Source organism: Haplochromis burtoni, unplaced genomic scaffold (assembly GCF_018398535.1).
Source record: "Haplochromis burtoni strain Fernald_Lab_line unplaced genomic scaffold, NCSU_Asbu1 Contig_177, whole genome shotgun sequence".
Taxonomy (NCBI): Eukaryota; Metazoa; Chordata; class Actinopteri; order Cichliformes; family Cichlidae; genus Haplochromis; species Haplochromis burtoni.
Window position 1 is genome coordinate 993,458 of NW_024582538.1, and position 16,051 is coordinate 1,009,508.

At 40.4% G+C, this 16,051-nt stretch overlaps 1 protein-coding gene across 1 annotated transcript; it reads right to left on the reverse strand.

Annotated features, from left to right (window-relative positions):
• Positions 1-3,972: 3,972 nt before the first annotated feature.
• Positions 3,973-16,003, reverse strand: eefsec (eukaryotic elongation factor, selenocysteine-tRNA-specific). The gene is made up of 7 exons (XM_005943938.3): positions 15,436-16,003; positions 13,210-13,417; positions 12,823-12,919; positions 11,425-11,589; positions 9,569-10,213; positions 8,004-8,160; positions 3,973-4,772 (listed from the first exon to the last, which is right to left on the reverse strand). The coding sequence occupies exons 1-7, from the start codon at positions 15,737-15,739 to the stop codon at positions 4,591-4,593; spliced, it is 1,758 nt and encodes a 585-aa protein (XP_005944000.1). The 5' UTR covers positions 15,740-16,003; the 3' UTR covers positions 3,973-4,590.
• Between the last annotated feature and the right edge of the window lie 48 nt (positions 16,004-16,051).

A 16,051-nucleotide genomic window follows, 5' to 3' on the forward strand; every position in this document is an offset into this window, starting at 1 on the left:
TTAATGTTTCCAAACATAAACTTTACAGAAATCCTTAATTAATAAACTACATAATGACAATGCTGTTTGTTAACTGCTTAAAAATTACCTGAGGCGTTTCTGAATTTCTTGTTACATGACCCTTATTTACATGCATGCATTATCATTAACCTAATACTGGCCATTGAACTGGATAGGGCAATTCATTAGTCTAGCAATAATTCTATGCATCCATGCTACGCTAACAAAAAATAAATAAACAGAGCTAAAGACACTGCCACTGCTCTTCACAGTAATCTCAATCAAAGCTGCAGGTGTTTGTGTATATTTGTCTCCTCTCATTCCACTGTATGTGTGAAGGTGCATTGACATCTACTGACACACAAAAAGGTTCTTTGGGTTGTTTTTTTTACCAAGGTGATGCTTCAGATGGCCTCTGACTTGGACTGCTGGACTCTGCTGAGCTCAGCTATAATGATCGACTGTTATTCTTCAGCCATCAGCCTCTGCCTTTCACTGACCGTCCCCTCATCCTGAGGTGAGATGAGGAAGGAGATGAGACGATGACAGCAGCGGTAAAAACAGACTGTGTGTGCATGCGTCTACGCCAGGGTGTGGAAACAGTACATCAATAGATTGCTTTATTGAGGTGCCAGCACTAATTTGCATGTTTTTTCTGTCTGTGTAAATGAGAGAGGAAGAGATATGCAAACAACTCAGTGATGATGGGAAAACAATGGTGGTTTTAAAAGCTTTTCTTTCATTATGGTGTTCTGCTTAGGCTTTAAAAAAGTTTTGTGGATAAATCAGCTAATGGGGCTCTTTAATGTGCAAAGGATATAAAGAATTTGGTTTTAGAAGCTGGTTACATGAATAAAAGCCTTTTTCTAAAATTTGCTGACACAATTAATAACTATAATGACTGTTAAAAACAAATTATGTGAAACAAACTTCTCTGGTAAAAAACAAACAAACAAACAAACAAAACAAAACAAACTCAACAATACAAACTATTAATGAACATCACTGCAAATCCATGAGGAGGGTTGTCAATAAGAAAAGAATGCTTTTATATTAAACAATACCAGAAGTGTAATCTCTCTATATGTTTATATTATGATAACACATATGCAGAAGTCTGTATTTTACCTCCCCTTGACTCCTGAGACTAATAATACTAAAATGAATAAAACAGACGCGAAAGAGGAAAAGTGAAAAAAAAAAACAAAACAGGGATGCCCAACTTTTATGAAAATTGAAAATAACTCTTGAGCAGCAGCTCACAGCGCCAGCAGATTTATGACTGAAATGAAAGAGGCAGTCTGCACTCACCACTGCTGGTGTCTGCTGCTCCTCATATCTAAAGAAGGGAGTCTTCAGGGAATATTTACGTTTTATCTGTATTATTATAATTATTATTATATTATATATAATTTATCTGTATTAGTATTAGTTTTATGTTTGTTCTGTTGTTTTTTGAGTTCTGGAATTTTTTCCGACAAATAAAAAATGTTCCTTTTCTAAGTGGACACATCCCAAAAGTTCTTTTTTGCAGAGTGTCCCAAATCCTAGCACTTACTGTTTCTGGCTTCTAACCCTTACATTTTTACTTTTTATTTATTGAAATAGCATTCAATATATCACATGTGCTAAAAGTAAATAAATAAATAAGCCATTATTATATTTCCACAGTTTGCATCATTTAAATATCTCTTTTGCCCATAAATTGAAGACCCTCCATAACCACAACTAAAGATTAAGTGAGATTAAGTGGCCACAACCATTTTGGTAATTTAAGTGAATTTCAGTCATGTTAAATTAACACTTGTGCAAGAGTACATGAACATCAAATAAAGTCAGATAGTCAGATGTGCATATTTGTGGTTCTGACTTTGGCATTGTTGAAGTCAGAAACATTTTAAAAATGACTTGGAATTGCATTTTCACATTGTGCTCATCTGGTTACTGCAGACGTGTTTCAAACTGTTTTGGAAGTGAAATAAACCTTGTGACTTTATATAGGTTTAATGTTCTTCTCTGATCACATCCATATTTTACAAAAGCACATGTCAAGAACAAAACACCTAGAAAGACTTACACAGCTGATGGGAGGATCTGAGATAAGCGGCGCAGGAAATGGAAAAGTCGACAGAAAGAGGCCGCGGAGGTATTAATTAAATGCCGCTCATTTTAATCATAGCTAATTATATTTGCATGTGACGGTTCAGAGGAGTGATGAGGCCGAGGGTGATTCTATCTGTCTGTGTCTCATTAGTACGGTGCAGCTGTCTGATGGCAAAGATTCTTTAAAAAGCTATTTTAGACTCATTTGTATGGTAAAAATAAATAAATAAAATACAAATGTAAAAAAACAAACACAAAGAATATCTGGAATTGCTTGCAAGGAAAATAAGATATAAAACAATGCAGAAGAATTAGCCTCCCTGGATTAATTGTTAATTGATGAAACAGCCGTTTACCAATCAAATAGTTGCTAATTAGTCTTTTCAAGCTCCTCTTGTCTTGAAATGCTTCTCTGCGGCCCTCCTCCTCTGCCTTGCCAATAACCTACTCTTCCTTCTTTTCTTTCTCCTACCCAGCTTGTTATCAGCGCTCATCAGCGAATGTTTTCCATCTATAAACAATCAGACGCTCAGACGTTGACCCTCGACTCCTGTCTGACCTGGAGGTCACCAGTAAAAAGGAAAGGGGTGTTGAAGGGAAAATGGTCATTGCTGTATTTCATCTCTTTGGAGGAAAACAGAAAGGGGGGGGGGGGTTTAAAGAGAGCACATTACAGGATGTGTGGAAAAAGAGAATATGAGGACATGTAGGCCACAATGTTGCAGGAATAAGTGTAACCCCTCTGTCTCATCCATGCACAACAGGATTAGCATGCATGTTTAAAAAAAAAAGGGGGGGGGGTGTTCAGTGTGCTCGCTATCACATCTGTATTAATGAAACACAAGATCTTTATCAAGGTAATCATGATCTATTATCTTTTATCCACCATGTTTTGATTTTAATGCTTTTGTTGTTTAAGGACATTCTTATAGTAATGGAGATTATGACATATGGAAACAAACCAAACATGCACACTATTGTTTTGTTACGTTTAAGATCTTAAACTTGGGCAATGACGCAAATATGTGCGCTGTCATGGTATGCCGGTTTAATTGTAACACTGGGGAAATATTTAGGATCCAAAAAGCTAATTTCCATGACAGCCTCATAACGAAGCCAGTAATAGAGAAAAAGGGGAGGGGGTTCTATAAAAACCAGAATGAAAGAGGGGGAGGTGGAGCAAGAAAGAGAAATTGGAGAGACCAGGAGTAAAAAGCGACAGATTTTTTTTCTGTCTGGTTTTCTATAAGAGGAACGAGAGGAGATAAGACTAAAAGGACTGTCACTCAGAGGAACAATCCTTCCAGTGTCCCCTCTTGCTCCTGCTGCCCCTCCTCCCTCCTTACCCCCCCTCTCTCCAATTTCCACAGATTCCTGCTGAGATAGAGTCGCTGTTCACAGGAACAGTTTGCTGACATCATCCGCTACATATCGAGCGTCCTGCATTCTCACAGCCCCGCCCAATAACACTGACAGGATGGACACGTACATACACGCATACTCAGGCACAGAGACGTGACCGTGGCTGAACAGCAACTTCTCGATAACTGCTGATTAGCAGCAACACTGATGTCCCTTTTTTAGGGTTTAAAAAAGGGAGACTAAATCATGTGCAAACCATTTTTCTTCTTGTGTCTTCTTTTCAACTCAAACAGCAATTCTGATTGCTTGCATTATTATTTGACGATATATAGTGTGCATTATATATTTTATTGACTATAAATTTAGCAAAACTAATGTCATTTCTGTAACTTACACTCTGCTGGAGCATTATCAGTATATGAACAGTACAGTAGGGCTCCCATTGAACCCCCAGTGTACTACTTTATGCATAAATACTCCCCCCTCCCAAAAAAAAAAAACCCAGTCTTAACAGGAGTTTTGTTTTAATTCTCTGAGATCATCAATATTGAACAGAAATCAAATATCATACAAACTGCCAATGATCACCGATTAGTTCAAGATGCAGCCAAACCCAGTCACTGAGCAAAGAAGACCTGAGTGAACGTGAGTTTAGTATTTCTACAGTGCTAAAGTCTTTATGCCAACAAGTTCTCAGATGAAATTTAAAATAAAAAAACTAAACACACACACACACACACACAACAAAGACAAAAGTTAGTTTCTAGTCAGAATGATTGAATCAATTCTGTTTTTATCAATAAAGAAGAACAAAAGCCTTGATTTCTTTCAAAGATAAATCAAACGTATTGAGATCTGTTGAGCAGCTTTCACCCTTCTGATGGAGCAAACAGGATTAGATCCAGCTCGTTAGACTGAGATAAAACAATCACTGCTTTGCATGCGTTTAGCGTCCCACAATCATTGCATTTCAGCAGACTGTCTCCATCTCCAGAAAAAAAGAAAGGCAATGAGAGTTAACACAGCCTGGCAGTCACCTCTCTTTGTGCCAAGACTTCTCAAACAACTTCTCTATCTTACTCTCTGTCACCAATGGTGTCCGTCTATAAGTGTGCGCAGCAGAGGTCAAGACTGAACCATCTTTTTATGGGGATCAAAGACATATCGCTTGAAATGCAAGTGAATGCTAACAGGCTGAAAATCTGTTCTGGGCTCCTCTTCATTTGCAGTTGCACCTTTGCTCCCACTCTTCCCTTTCTTCTTAGAGGCGGAGGAAAACAGCTGCTTGGTTTCTGGTCGAAGACCCTCTAAAGAAAAACATCAACATCAAGGTCAACTCAAACTGTATTAAAAACTGCATTGATGGAAACACAGAAAACGTTAAGATCGTTACTGTATACTGTCCGACAGATGAACAGTAGTTGTGATGGCATATGTGATACATGATATGGATCTTTTCAGTTATGTGTGCAGTTGATGTTGTAACAATGTGCTGACCTCAAAAACAACTGATGCCTTCGTGCTCCTGATGTAACTGACGACAGTATGTAGAAAACCAGGTCGCAGTTGCTCCTAGTTATAATCTACACAGTTCCACGTTGTGGCGCATCTATCTGTTAGCTTCTCAGTCATCACTTTCCTCTCATATTGGCCTTATTCTAAGCCATACCAACCCATGCGAATGCTCAGTTTATTGTTCGATGCCAGTTAGGCGTGCAATGCAAGTCCCTCTCTATCATATCTTGTCGTCTGTCTGTATGTCTTTTCGAGGGAACAAACTGAATGCGTGTTTGCTTGCTGCCTTGCACACGGAAGGTAAAAAATGGTCTCAGTTCACTGCTTTACACGCTGGCTGTCTGACCTCACGTACAGCGGCGCCAGCATTCTTCTTGTTATCGTTATGCCAGCGTGAGGGTTGTTATGGTTGCAGCGCAGCCAGAAATTTCTTCTTGTTATCTTTGATCAGCTGAAAATGCCCCGTTCGCCACCACAAAACACGCCCTCCCACACCCTATCACTTGAGTTCAAGTGACACATGAGGATTGCTATTTTGTTTTCTGCCCACAAATGCTGCCAATGTCTTGGCATTTTCCACACACAGCAAAATTAAACTTTACAGGTACTACACAAACTTAAAGCGTCTCTCAAAGCATGAGGCTTTTTACTTAAAAAATATTTGTCAGATGTGGTTCAAAGTCAATAAGCAAAAAGCATAAAATACGGATAAAAACTGTCTTTGGTGTGAAGATCACTTTGTTTTCTCTGGAGATACGAAGTGACTGAATCAATACAACGACAGCAACCTAATGTATTACACAGTTCTTTTGGGCTTTTCAGTGGTAAAGTACACATGCTTGGAGAACATGTGCAGTGGCAAATATACTGACAGTTTTGTGTCGGTATATTTAGAAAAGTAGTAACAATCAGTAATACTCCGGTCACTACTACTTCTACTCTGTACAAGAAATCTGTGGATAGGCCTCTTACCTATTTCTAACATAACACACAATTATAGGAATATTATCTTAGACTATATGCTCAGCTGAATGCTAAAAATAATCATTAGTTGCAGCCCTATGAATAATGCAGGTATGAACAGCTGATTTGAACAGGAAATAATCTGTGGGTGCAGTCTGTGTAAAAGCAGGCACACACATTAGAAACAGACCTGTGCTGGCCGCAGGAGAGCTCATAATATTTACAAGTTAACTTGTGTGTTAGAGTAAAAGCATTTCAATACTTTGTTTTGCTTTGTTTTTTGTTTTTTTTACACTGAGTGAGAAAGAAACTACTTCAGACTTCCAGCTTATACAAACTGCTTTAACCTCCAAACAACTACATATTCGTCTTTTCCTCCTGTTATAAGCTTATAACATTTAAAAATAAAATGCTTCCTATCATGAATCTGTTGGAATCTACATTTTTTCAGGGGGTTTTTTCCTACAGGAAGTTAGATAAGGAACATGTTGCTATTTATGGCCCTTGAAATATATGCGGTTTTTTTTAACATTATAAGCTTTGTCTTTACTGTATTTTTCAGCTTCTAAACATTGCTCTTTAATATTTTGTGGTGTACCATGTGAGAATCAGAGATATCCAGAAGTACATGCAGTTTGACAACTGAGCAACCAGAACAACAAGAGCAACCAGAGCTGGTTGAGGAAATCTGTTTGATCAAGGAAAATTGTTGCTTTTGAGAATATGAGGACAATACATCCCTTCTAAAGCTGAGAAAAGATTTAGTAGAACTGGGATGCTGAAACTCCTCATTGCATAAAAAATATTGAAAACCAGGATTCATTACTTTACATACGTATGTCTATACATGCCGCATGCTGATGTTAAGTTTCTGAACCATAAAGGGGGCATTAAGAGAGTTTGTCATCCTCCATCTTTGCTGTTGAACATATTAACGATCTGTTTAGACCTGTGTTTAAAATGATCAACTGCTAATCTCTCTTTTAGTTATACTAAAAGAGCGTGAAAGCAACCATAGCAACCTACCTTCTGTGCCTTTCGTAGACTCTGGCTGGTCCTAGTAGATTCCTAATAGGTTTTTACTGGCAATTTTTATCGCAATGATTTACTTGAACTGATTAACAAACTGGCAAATTTAAATTGAATTTTTAGCATGGATGGTGACAAGCTTTTCAGTCCAGTCATTTATTATCTGTTTTAAGACCAGACAGTCTCACCACTTCAGAGGCTACTAACATCATGAAGAGCACAGGTGAGGCTATCCAATTTCTACACGCAATCAACATCGCCCACAGAGATCTCAAGCGATTTGTCATTGGCTTATCATACTTATTCATAAGAAATTTACTTTATTTTTCTTTCAACTGAGGGTGATTTAGTTACTAATGTTGTAATCATATCTTTTTGTTAGATTCCTGAATACTCCCAGCAGCCAGAGAACTTACTGTATTCCTGAAAGAGACCCGGTGCCCCCCTCAAGCTCACAGACTTTGGCTTTGCCAAGGAGACCACCTCACTTAATGATGTTGGTAAGAACCTGTATGTAAAGCCATTAAAAAAGTATTCTTATACAAAATATGATGGATTCACTTGAGGGTTAGGAGTACAACTGCTCAAACAGATCATAACCCATCATTCTCTGTCTTATACCCCTGAATGTCTCATGTTATGTTCCTGCCTGAAGATGTGCGTGACAGTATATGTAAGACTTTTGATTATGCAGGAGTAAGGCAGCAAAAAGGATGTAGGTGAGGCTCTCTTTCTAGATATTTTTGTTTTCTCTTCCCTCCTGGTGTGGAGTCGTGGGTTTTGAGCAACAGAAGGTAAAATAAACACTGATCAGGCTTCCCCCGGAACACGTGCAATCCCCAGAGGAATCCTGGGAATGTGGCTCGGGATGTCAGGCCTACCACTTTTACCACATCCTGAAAACTGTCCGGTGAGCCCCAAAAATTCAAGGAAAGACAGAGAATTTGCTCCTGATGTGAGCACTGATGAAGAGGGAGAGACTGTTATGTGCAGCAGAAAACATCAGGGTAGTTGTTTCACTAAATCCTTACCTTGTATGCGAATCTTGAACTTCCCGCTCTGGCCAAACCCACCCTCAATGACACCAGTTTCTCCTGTGGACAAGGTGACCTTTAACCCCACAAAGAGCTGGAGATTGGTCTCCTTCTTGAACAGGCTGCGGCCAATCACAGTGTAATCATCGGTTACCTGGGCACAAGAGAGCAACAATGATGCAAACAGTGTGCAAGGCAGCGTATGATCTAATAATTCATTTATTGCTCATCTTGTGGTGACTTAATCCTCCGTCACAAAGAGCTGATCTGTCCCACATCCTCATCAATTGCACCGTCCAGCTGCATTCTTCGAGTCCCGCGGCCTGGCTGTCTCGCACTCTCTTTTCCATGGTTGTGCACTTAATGGCATATTTGCTTTTATTTCTCGATTATCATCCATCACTAAGTCAATATAACCCGCTGCTAATCTGATAACGCGAGGGCACCGCTCTGTCTCCAACTCGCCCTCATCACCAGCTCTTCCTTTCTCTTCTGCTTAACCCTCATTCATTCTTGAACATTTGACCCTGATGTATCGCAAGCGTGACTGATGAGCTGATAAAAAAAAAATACAGTTGCTGTATACGTCGTTTGACAGACCGTCTGAATTGTGGCTGTTCGAGTTCGTCATATCTCAACAATGCCACTAATGTGTTCTTTTACCAAAAGGACATTCTTTAAGTTTGAAGCATAACTGCTGCATTCTGGGAGACACACGAGTGACAACGTTAACGTCACACGACCACCGTCTGACCTCGTGCACATGCTGTTCTGCTCCTGAGTTAGCGAGTGGAGCTGTCAACAGCCTGAGGTGCTAAAGCAGGAAACTAATTCACACACTTGAACCCTGACCTGAATCTGCCTTTCTATGAGGGAAACATGCAGAGAAGCTGCACACACAGAATGTAACACACAGAATGACAACAGCTATTATCAACATCACACTTAGTGTGAACAAAAATTTAAATATAACTTGTTAAGTTTCTGAAAAAATGACAAATCCAAGTTAAGTCAGTTAGATGTTTGATGAAAACCAGAGAGAGAGCGGCTCGGGATTCAGGACACAATGAAAAAGCAATCACACAAATATGAAAATAAAGGTGGCGAGAGTATGTGACAGAGAGGAAGAGAATGAGAGCGGGAGAGTTAGGCTAGTTCACAGTGGATGTGGATATTCGTGTGCCACTCAGGTGTGTCCAAACAGCGCCAGCCTCTGACAGCTAGACAGGACTAGTGGCGTCAGGCGGCCACCCACGCACACCTCTGTCACAGCACATGCTAAGGCATGCATACCCATCCCATGCCTCAAATATTGCTCACCAGAGCTGCATATGCATGCTTGTTTGTGTGTACGTGTCTGTTTATGAATATACAATAGGGGCTCTGTCTGCGACACGCTCCAGTGCCACCAGCAATGAGAAACATCCAAAGATTCAGAGCACGCAAAAGGAGCGCAAGGTGACAGAGCGGGCAGAGATGCAAGGAGCGGACTCCAAAGAAGGCTGAAAGGTCACAACACTGATCATTTTAAATGAGAGACAAACTGCTGAGCGTGCACTCACCCTCTCCACCTGTCCCTCCTTGTGCTTGGTTTTGTAAATGCGCAGACGAGGTAGATCGGTCTCAGCGTAGTTTTTATCTTCAAACCCCTGCAGCAGACGGCCCTGGAAAGCCAGCCGGCATGCATTGGCGTGGATGTCTGTATCTAGCTTTGAGCCAATTACTAGACAGAGCGAAGGGCACGTGACTGGCCGCTCAAACTCCAATAGAGCCCACTGCTCTGGGTCAGGCCCCAAACTCCCCTCTCCCTGACCAGTTACATATTCATCCTGGTAGAAGTACTCCTTGTCGAAGGTGAACGGAGTTTCCAGTGAGCATGGCTCTGATGGAGGCGGTTTAGAGTCTGGAGGGGGCTCTGAGGCACCCGCAGGTGGCAGGCCAAAGAAGGTCACCTTTGCCATGACTGTCTCGTGACCCACTGTGATGTGGAACTTGGCACGGGTGGACAGAGAGCCCTTGAAGTAGCCTATCTTCCTTACAGAGATGACAGCTGCAAAGAGCGTGCGCAGGGATTCAGGGGTGCACACCACACCACGCTCCAACAGTTTAGGATCAAACTGTGTTACGCACACACCCACCCGATCCCCCTGCATGGCCCCAGACACAGGCTTCCGAAACATCTGCACCGACTTTATCTTCTTGGTCACCTGATGTCAGAGAGCATACAGAAATAAATAACACAGCTCAAAACACATTTAAATACAAACAATAAAGTTTCCTCATGTAAACGTAATAAGAGACTGAGATGTAACAGATACAAAGCTACAACTGCAAAACTGAGAAGGAGAAAGCATACTAGGGCTCTACAGTAAAGTTTACAGCTTAGAATTTAACTTCCTATAGGTTCCTTTTGAAAGAAAATAATGTTTTATATTCCCTTTATCATTTTTATTTTTATCAATGTTTTCATTTTAGAGGTAAAATTTGAAAAACAAACCCAGAATACATGTAGAGATTAAAAAGAAACGAAACATCAGTTATAATAGTTATCATTTTCTCCTGTACTCTGATATTTAAAACACACAAAAACGCCCTTTAACGGAATTTTATCAATAAAACATGCACACATGTAAACAAAAAGCTTGTATAAGTTACAGTTTAAAGTGCACTGTTCATCTCTAAAAGATAAGAACTATTTGTCAGCATATTAGCTTTGATAAATGCAAAGACAAATAATTAAACTTCTTGGATATTTAAAAAGTCCCATTAAAGTGTAAAATATTATACATGACTAATTTCTGAGAAAAGGACCTGAAGAGTAAAAATCATATTTGAATATATATGAAGATAAATAAGACACTGATTGAAAAATAGATGCCAAGCTTTGTTTTGTTACACCAAATACACATCTCCAAAAACAGGTGAACACATGGATGATTTAAAGGTGTCCAGATGAGCATCTATGTATACGTATATGTCACACCACACTCTCGATCCCTAGCTTGACACTGAGAATTTCATGGTTGTGTTTGTTGCCTATTACACAGACAAAATCACCCGTAAACTGGATTGAGGCTCCTTAAAAAGTGGCTATCAATTTAGCTATATGCTGCCTCCAAGAGGTGACCATGATGACTGCACACAAGACCACTGAGACATGCTCATAGTTTGCATCTGGTCTAAATTACCCAACTCCTGTGCTCCCAGTCCACCCCCAGTCCCCTCATCCTTCCCTCATACTAAACTGACACATCCTCTGATCCCAGCCGGCAAGCCGTCCCTTTTTCTGCCCACAGCCAACTCAACTTCTGAACTTCCGAAACTGCGGTTCCTTCGAATGTTTTTCCACTGCTCGGGAATGTTTCGTGCTTGTACATATCAGAAATTCCAAATTCGTGCCCATTTTTTTGGAACACACCTTTAGCACTGGGATTTCTACAGTGTCATTAATGGCCAGTGACCCCTGCAGGATGGTCCCAGTCATGACTGTTCCTTGACCACGGATAGAGAAACAATGGTCCACAGCCATTAGGAGGTCACCTCCAGGGTCTCTCTTTGGTAGGTATGTCTGTTTCTTCAAAAGCTAGAAGGAGAAAGCACATATTCAAAATGAAATACAAAAAAGACACTCTAATCGATTTGAAAAAATATCTGAAGGTCACGTCTATGGTTTCGGACACATACGAGCATTAATGAGATCCATATCTTGTCTTCATTAATCCTGTTTTTGAAGCTCGCCCTCTTATGTTGACAGAGTTGATCCGACTCAGCAGTTTTTCACACTCCAGGAAAATGTACATAAACTCTCCAGAGTACCATCCTTAGGTTACGTTTTATTCAGCTTTATTGAACACTTGACTGAGTTTGACCAGTAAAATCAACCAATTGTTTATCGAAATCAGCGAGCAGTAAAGAAACTCCACATTCCAGATGTGCCTGAAGTAATGTTTCCATTACAGTTTGACCACCAGAGAGCACGGAGCTTCTTTTCCAGATGTCAAATGTTGCTCTTATTGCATACGTTTGTCTCTTCAAAACAATGAGGAAAATAAAAAAATACTAATAATAATGGCTTCAAAACTATTTATAATTTAGATACGCATAAAAAAAAGAATAGCCTAAAACATTATCATCACATTTTTATCTCATGGCAGAACTACAGACAAGTGTTGACAGCACTTATTTACATTAGTTAGAATTTATTTAGCTATGGCTCCTTGTGGATTATTTAATTTTCATGTACATCCCGTGAGCCAGTGGTGACACTTAATGTGGCCCACAAGTATGTGATACTCAACCCTACAGTTCATGATATACTGTGCTCAATGAGACACAGGAAGCTTTACTTCCCATGTATAAAAGGTAAAATTTACTCTTACATTTTATGCATATCTTTTATGGCTTTGTGCTTTTAATATGTTTTATATGTTACATATTTAATAATATTAAATTTTTATAATATTTGTCTTATTTTCTGTCTTTTATGTGAAGTGTTGGTTTTTAAATGTGCTCTATAAATAAAGTTATATTGTATTGTATTACTCTTCCACTCACTTGACTGAATGAATGAATCAGCACAAAACAAAAACCTATCAACATAAATCCAAACTCAGCAGACACATTCTAAATAATATCTAAAAATGTTTCACGCATGTTAACTCACTGAATTTGGTACTTTGAGAATGTGTGATTAAAGAAATACTTGCTGTGACCAACTCATTTTTAAGCACATCAATTAAGTAATCATAGTAAATTACTGATCACTCATTTATTATTGACTAACTAGTAACAACAGAGTGGAACCAGTCTCTTTTACCTCTATTAACTGTGGCACTCCCTGTGGCTCCTCTGTGTCAGGAGCCTCGGGACCCCCTGGTTTTGCTGCTACGGCAATCACAGGACAATCCTTAAATCTGTCCGACAGAAAAACAACAAGGTGGAATCATGTCATGCTTCAATGTTTTCGTTTTTTGTTTTTTGGGGGGGGTTGTTTTCTTTAAAGCATCACTGAAGTATAAGCAGGCTGAGCAGACTAACTCTGGACACAGAGGGAGAGATATGAAGTGTAATAAATGAGGGAGCTGACATGAGGGTTAGACCTGTGATTACTGCAAGTGCTTGGGATCCCCGTAACCCCACTAATGTGTGGCTCTACATTATGCAGCTGTGTAACCCAATTATCATTTTAGATATAATTGCAGACCTGGTGCTTTCCAGTGTTTTGTGGAGTCTCTTGGTCATTTTCTCAATGGCACTTTGTCTCTTGTTGGGTGGCAGCAGGTCAATCTTATTCAGGACAACAACCATGCGAGGGCAGGTGAGCTCCCCTATCAGCAGACACTCTGCAGTCTGAGTCTGCACCCCTTTCACCACATCCACCACCAGCATCATCAGGTCGATGATTTGGGCACCTAGAGGAGGCAGATGTCACAGAGGTCAAAGAAAAGTAGTGAGCTGAAGGGGAACAATGCAGTGCTTTGTGTTAAAGGCATTTCAGCTTTCCTGCTCTATAAAAAGATGCAAATGCTTAGAGGCTATGTAGCCGACAACAGCAATGCAAACAGGAATGGACACGGACACCCAAAAATAACAGGAGAAAAAGAGGAGAAATAAAGGGAGGGGGTGCACAGAGGCAAAGAGAGAATAAAAGGCTAGAGGGTTGAAACTGGAGCCGCAGCTCACTTGGTTGTCTTTCCTTTCCCTCTTTCTTTTCCTGATTTTGGCAATCTCTCTTTCCTGTGCTCCCCTCTTTTCTCTCCCTCTGTTTGGCTCCATCTCTTTCCTGTGCTCGCCCCACTTGGGACTACAGGGGAAGTTTAATATAGACCCCAATCCACACACAATTTTCCTCCTCCATAATCTACAGCATGTGCCACCTAAATGGCTCTTGCATTTTTTTTTTCTTTTACAGTGCTGGTTACACAACGCAAATGCATTTAGTGTTTAATGGGCTTCTAAAACAACCTTTTATTGTTCAGTAAATAAGAAAACAGGACTTCTTGCTCTGAACATCTGCAAATCCTAAAGTTGTTTCTCCAAATACTTCCAACCTTTAAACTCAACATACTTTCAAACAAGCTTTGAAAAAAACAAAACAAAACACACACAGACCCACTGAGGCGTGCTGAAAAAGAGAGGGCGCCCTCTGCTGGACAACAAATTGAAGCTCAAATGTAGCGAGGATGTAGTTACTATCCTATTAAGGCCTGTTGACTGCAGCCCTCACAAAGATCTGAAAGAATGATCTGTTGTGATTGATACAAACATACTAGTCTGATAATGTACACCCTTACACCAAACACTGTCAGTGTTTGTGCTACTGAAGGCATCCCAGACATGTTTTAATGTTTTTATGGACATACTGTTAAAACTTGTTTTGTACAAACTTGTTCATTCGTGACTGATCAGCACTAAATCTTATGATGTTCCAGCACTTAGTTTTTCCAATTTTCATTTGATGGTTATATATAAACTTGGGTGATGTTGTGACTGCCTGTAGTCCACTCTGTTTCAAAGGCTATTTCCCAGTGAGTCAGTCATAGTCAGTCAAATATGTGTAAAAGAATTTGTGAATTCTGAATGTTTTTCCTGCATAAATGCCTTTTCTGTTCATCTGGACGTAGCGTTTTCAGTGGGAGAAACATTTCATCACTCATCCAAGTGAATTCTTCAGTCTCAGCTGACTGCAGGTTTGCCCAATCTTATAAATAGTACATTTGTATAAAGATTGATTTCACGTAAAGGGGCTCCTTGACTAAACCTTGACTAAACGCTCAAACCAGCATTCCTCGCTGTCCAGGATGTGTAAATCCTCATCACTGAAAGAGTGTCCACTGGCCTGTAGGTGTGAATAGACTGCTGAGTCCTGGCCTGACGAAGTGGCTCTTCTGTGTTGTGCCATCCGCTTAGCCAGAGGTTGTTTGGTTTCCCCGATGTATAAATCCTGCCAATCCTCCTGGCACTTAACAGCGTACACTATATTTCTCTGTTTGTGTCAGGGGACAGATCCTTGGGGTGAACCAAGGTGCAGCCACTGAGACGTGGTGTTTTTAAAAAAATGCCTCACTTGGATGAGTGTTGAAACGTTTCTCCTTCTGAAAACGCTACGCCCAGATGAACAGAATCAACTTTTGGAGATTTACTTACCTGGATGATTGAGCATGCATCAATAAGGAAATTATGTGAAATTGAGGTTTATGAAGGTATTTTATGTCTGTGGTCTCACATCCAAACTTTTTGTACCCAGATTCCTGCAAGTTATTTTATTGCCCCAGAAGACAGCATGCAGTCACATACACACACAAAGTAGATTTAACTGACTGCATATTTACATTTTCTGTAAATATCGCGATAAAATCGTTGTTGTCATTTCTTTTGATAATCCTGTATTTAAAATGGGAAATCGTGACCCTCCTACATCAGAGCTCACCTCCAATGATAGTTCGAATGAGAGAAGCGTGCCCCGGACAATCCACCAGGGTAAACTGGAGGCTGTCATATGGCTGCTTCCCCACGCTGTCCCGCAGGTGATCGGGAAGATCCACAGTGAAGGAGGAGAAGCCGAGGTCCAGAGTGATGCCTCTCTCGCGGGACTGCGGGTTCTTGTCGAAGGCGGCAGTGGACGCGGTGCTGCTCAGCGCCCTGGCGAGCGACGTCTTCCCGCTGTCGACATGTCCGAGCACGCCGACGTTGAAATTTAACGTTTTCGTGCGGGTGTCAGAAGATTCGGACATGTTGTTGAACTCTTACCTGGAGCGCGTATTTTTCTCTACTCTGGGAGAGACGCTTAACTCGGCTCCAAAAACAGACAAAAAGCGGGGCTAGTTTATGGCCACAGACTGCGCTTATTTAGCAAAGCCGCAACAAAATATACGAATACTTTGTGGCTTACAGCGTGTGGTTTAGTAATAAATCTGACATAACTTTCGAGGAAACTGTTGAAAGTCTTCCCTAGTGTCAGTGTATTCTATCCCAGGGACAACATGTTAAGGGGGAACTGTTTTTTTATTAGCAGACAAAAATCATAAAAGGAAAGTGATCACTCA

Coding starts and splice junctions, on each gene's coding strand:
- eefsec (XM_005943938.3), bottom strand. CDS start 15,739: ATGTCCGAATCTTCTGACACCCGCACGAAAACGTTAAATTTCAACGTC. Junction 13,418..15,435: donor CATTCGAACTATCATTGGAG/GTGAGCTCTGAT, acceptor TGCCTCCTCTAG/GTGCCCAAATCATCGACCTG. Junction 10,214..11,424: donor TAGAAATCCCAGTGCTAAAG/GTGTGTTCCAAA, acceptor CTCTGACATCAG/GTGACCAAGAAGATAAAGTC.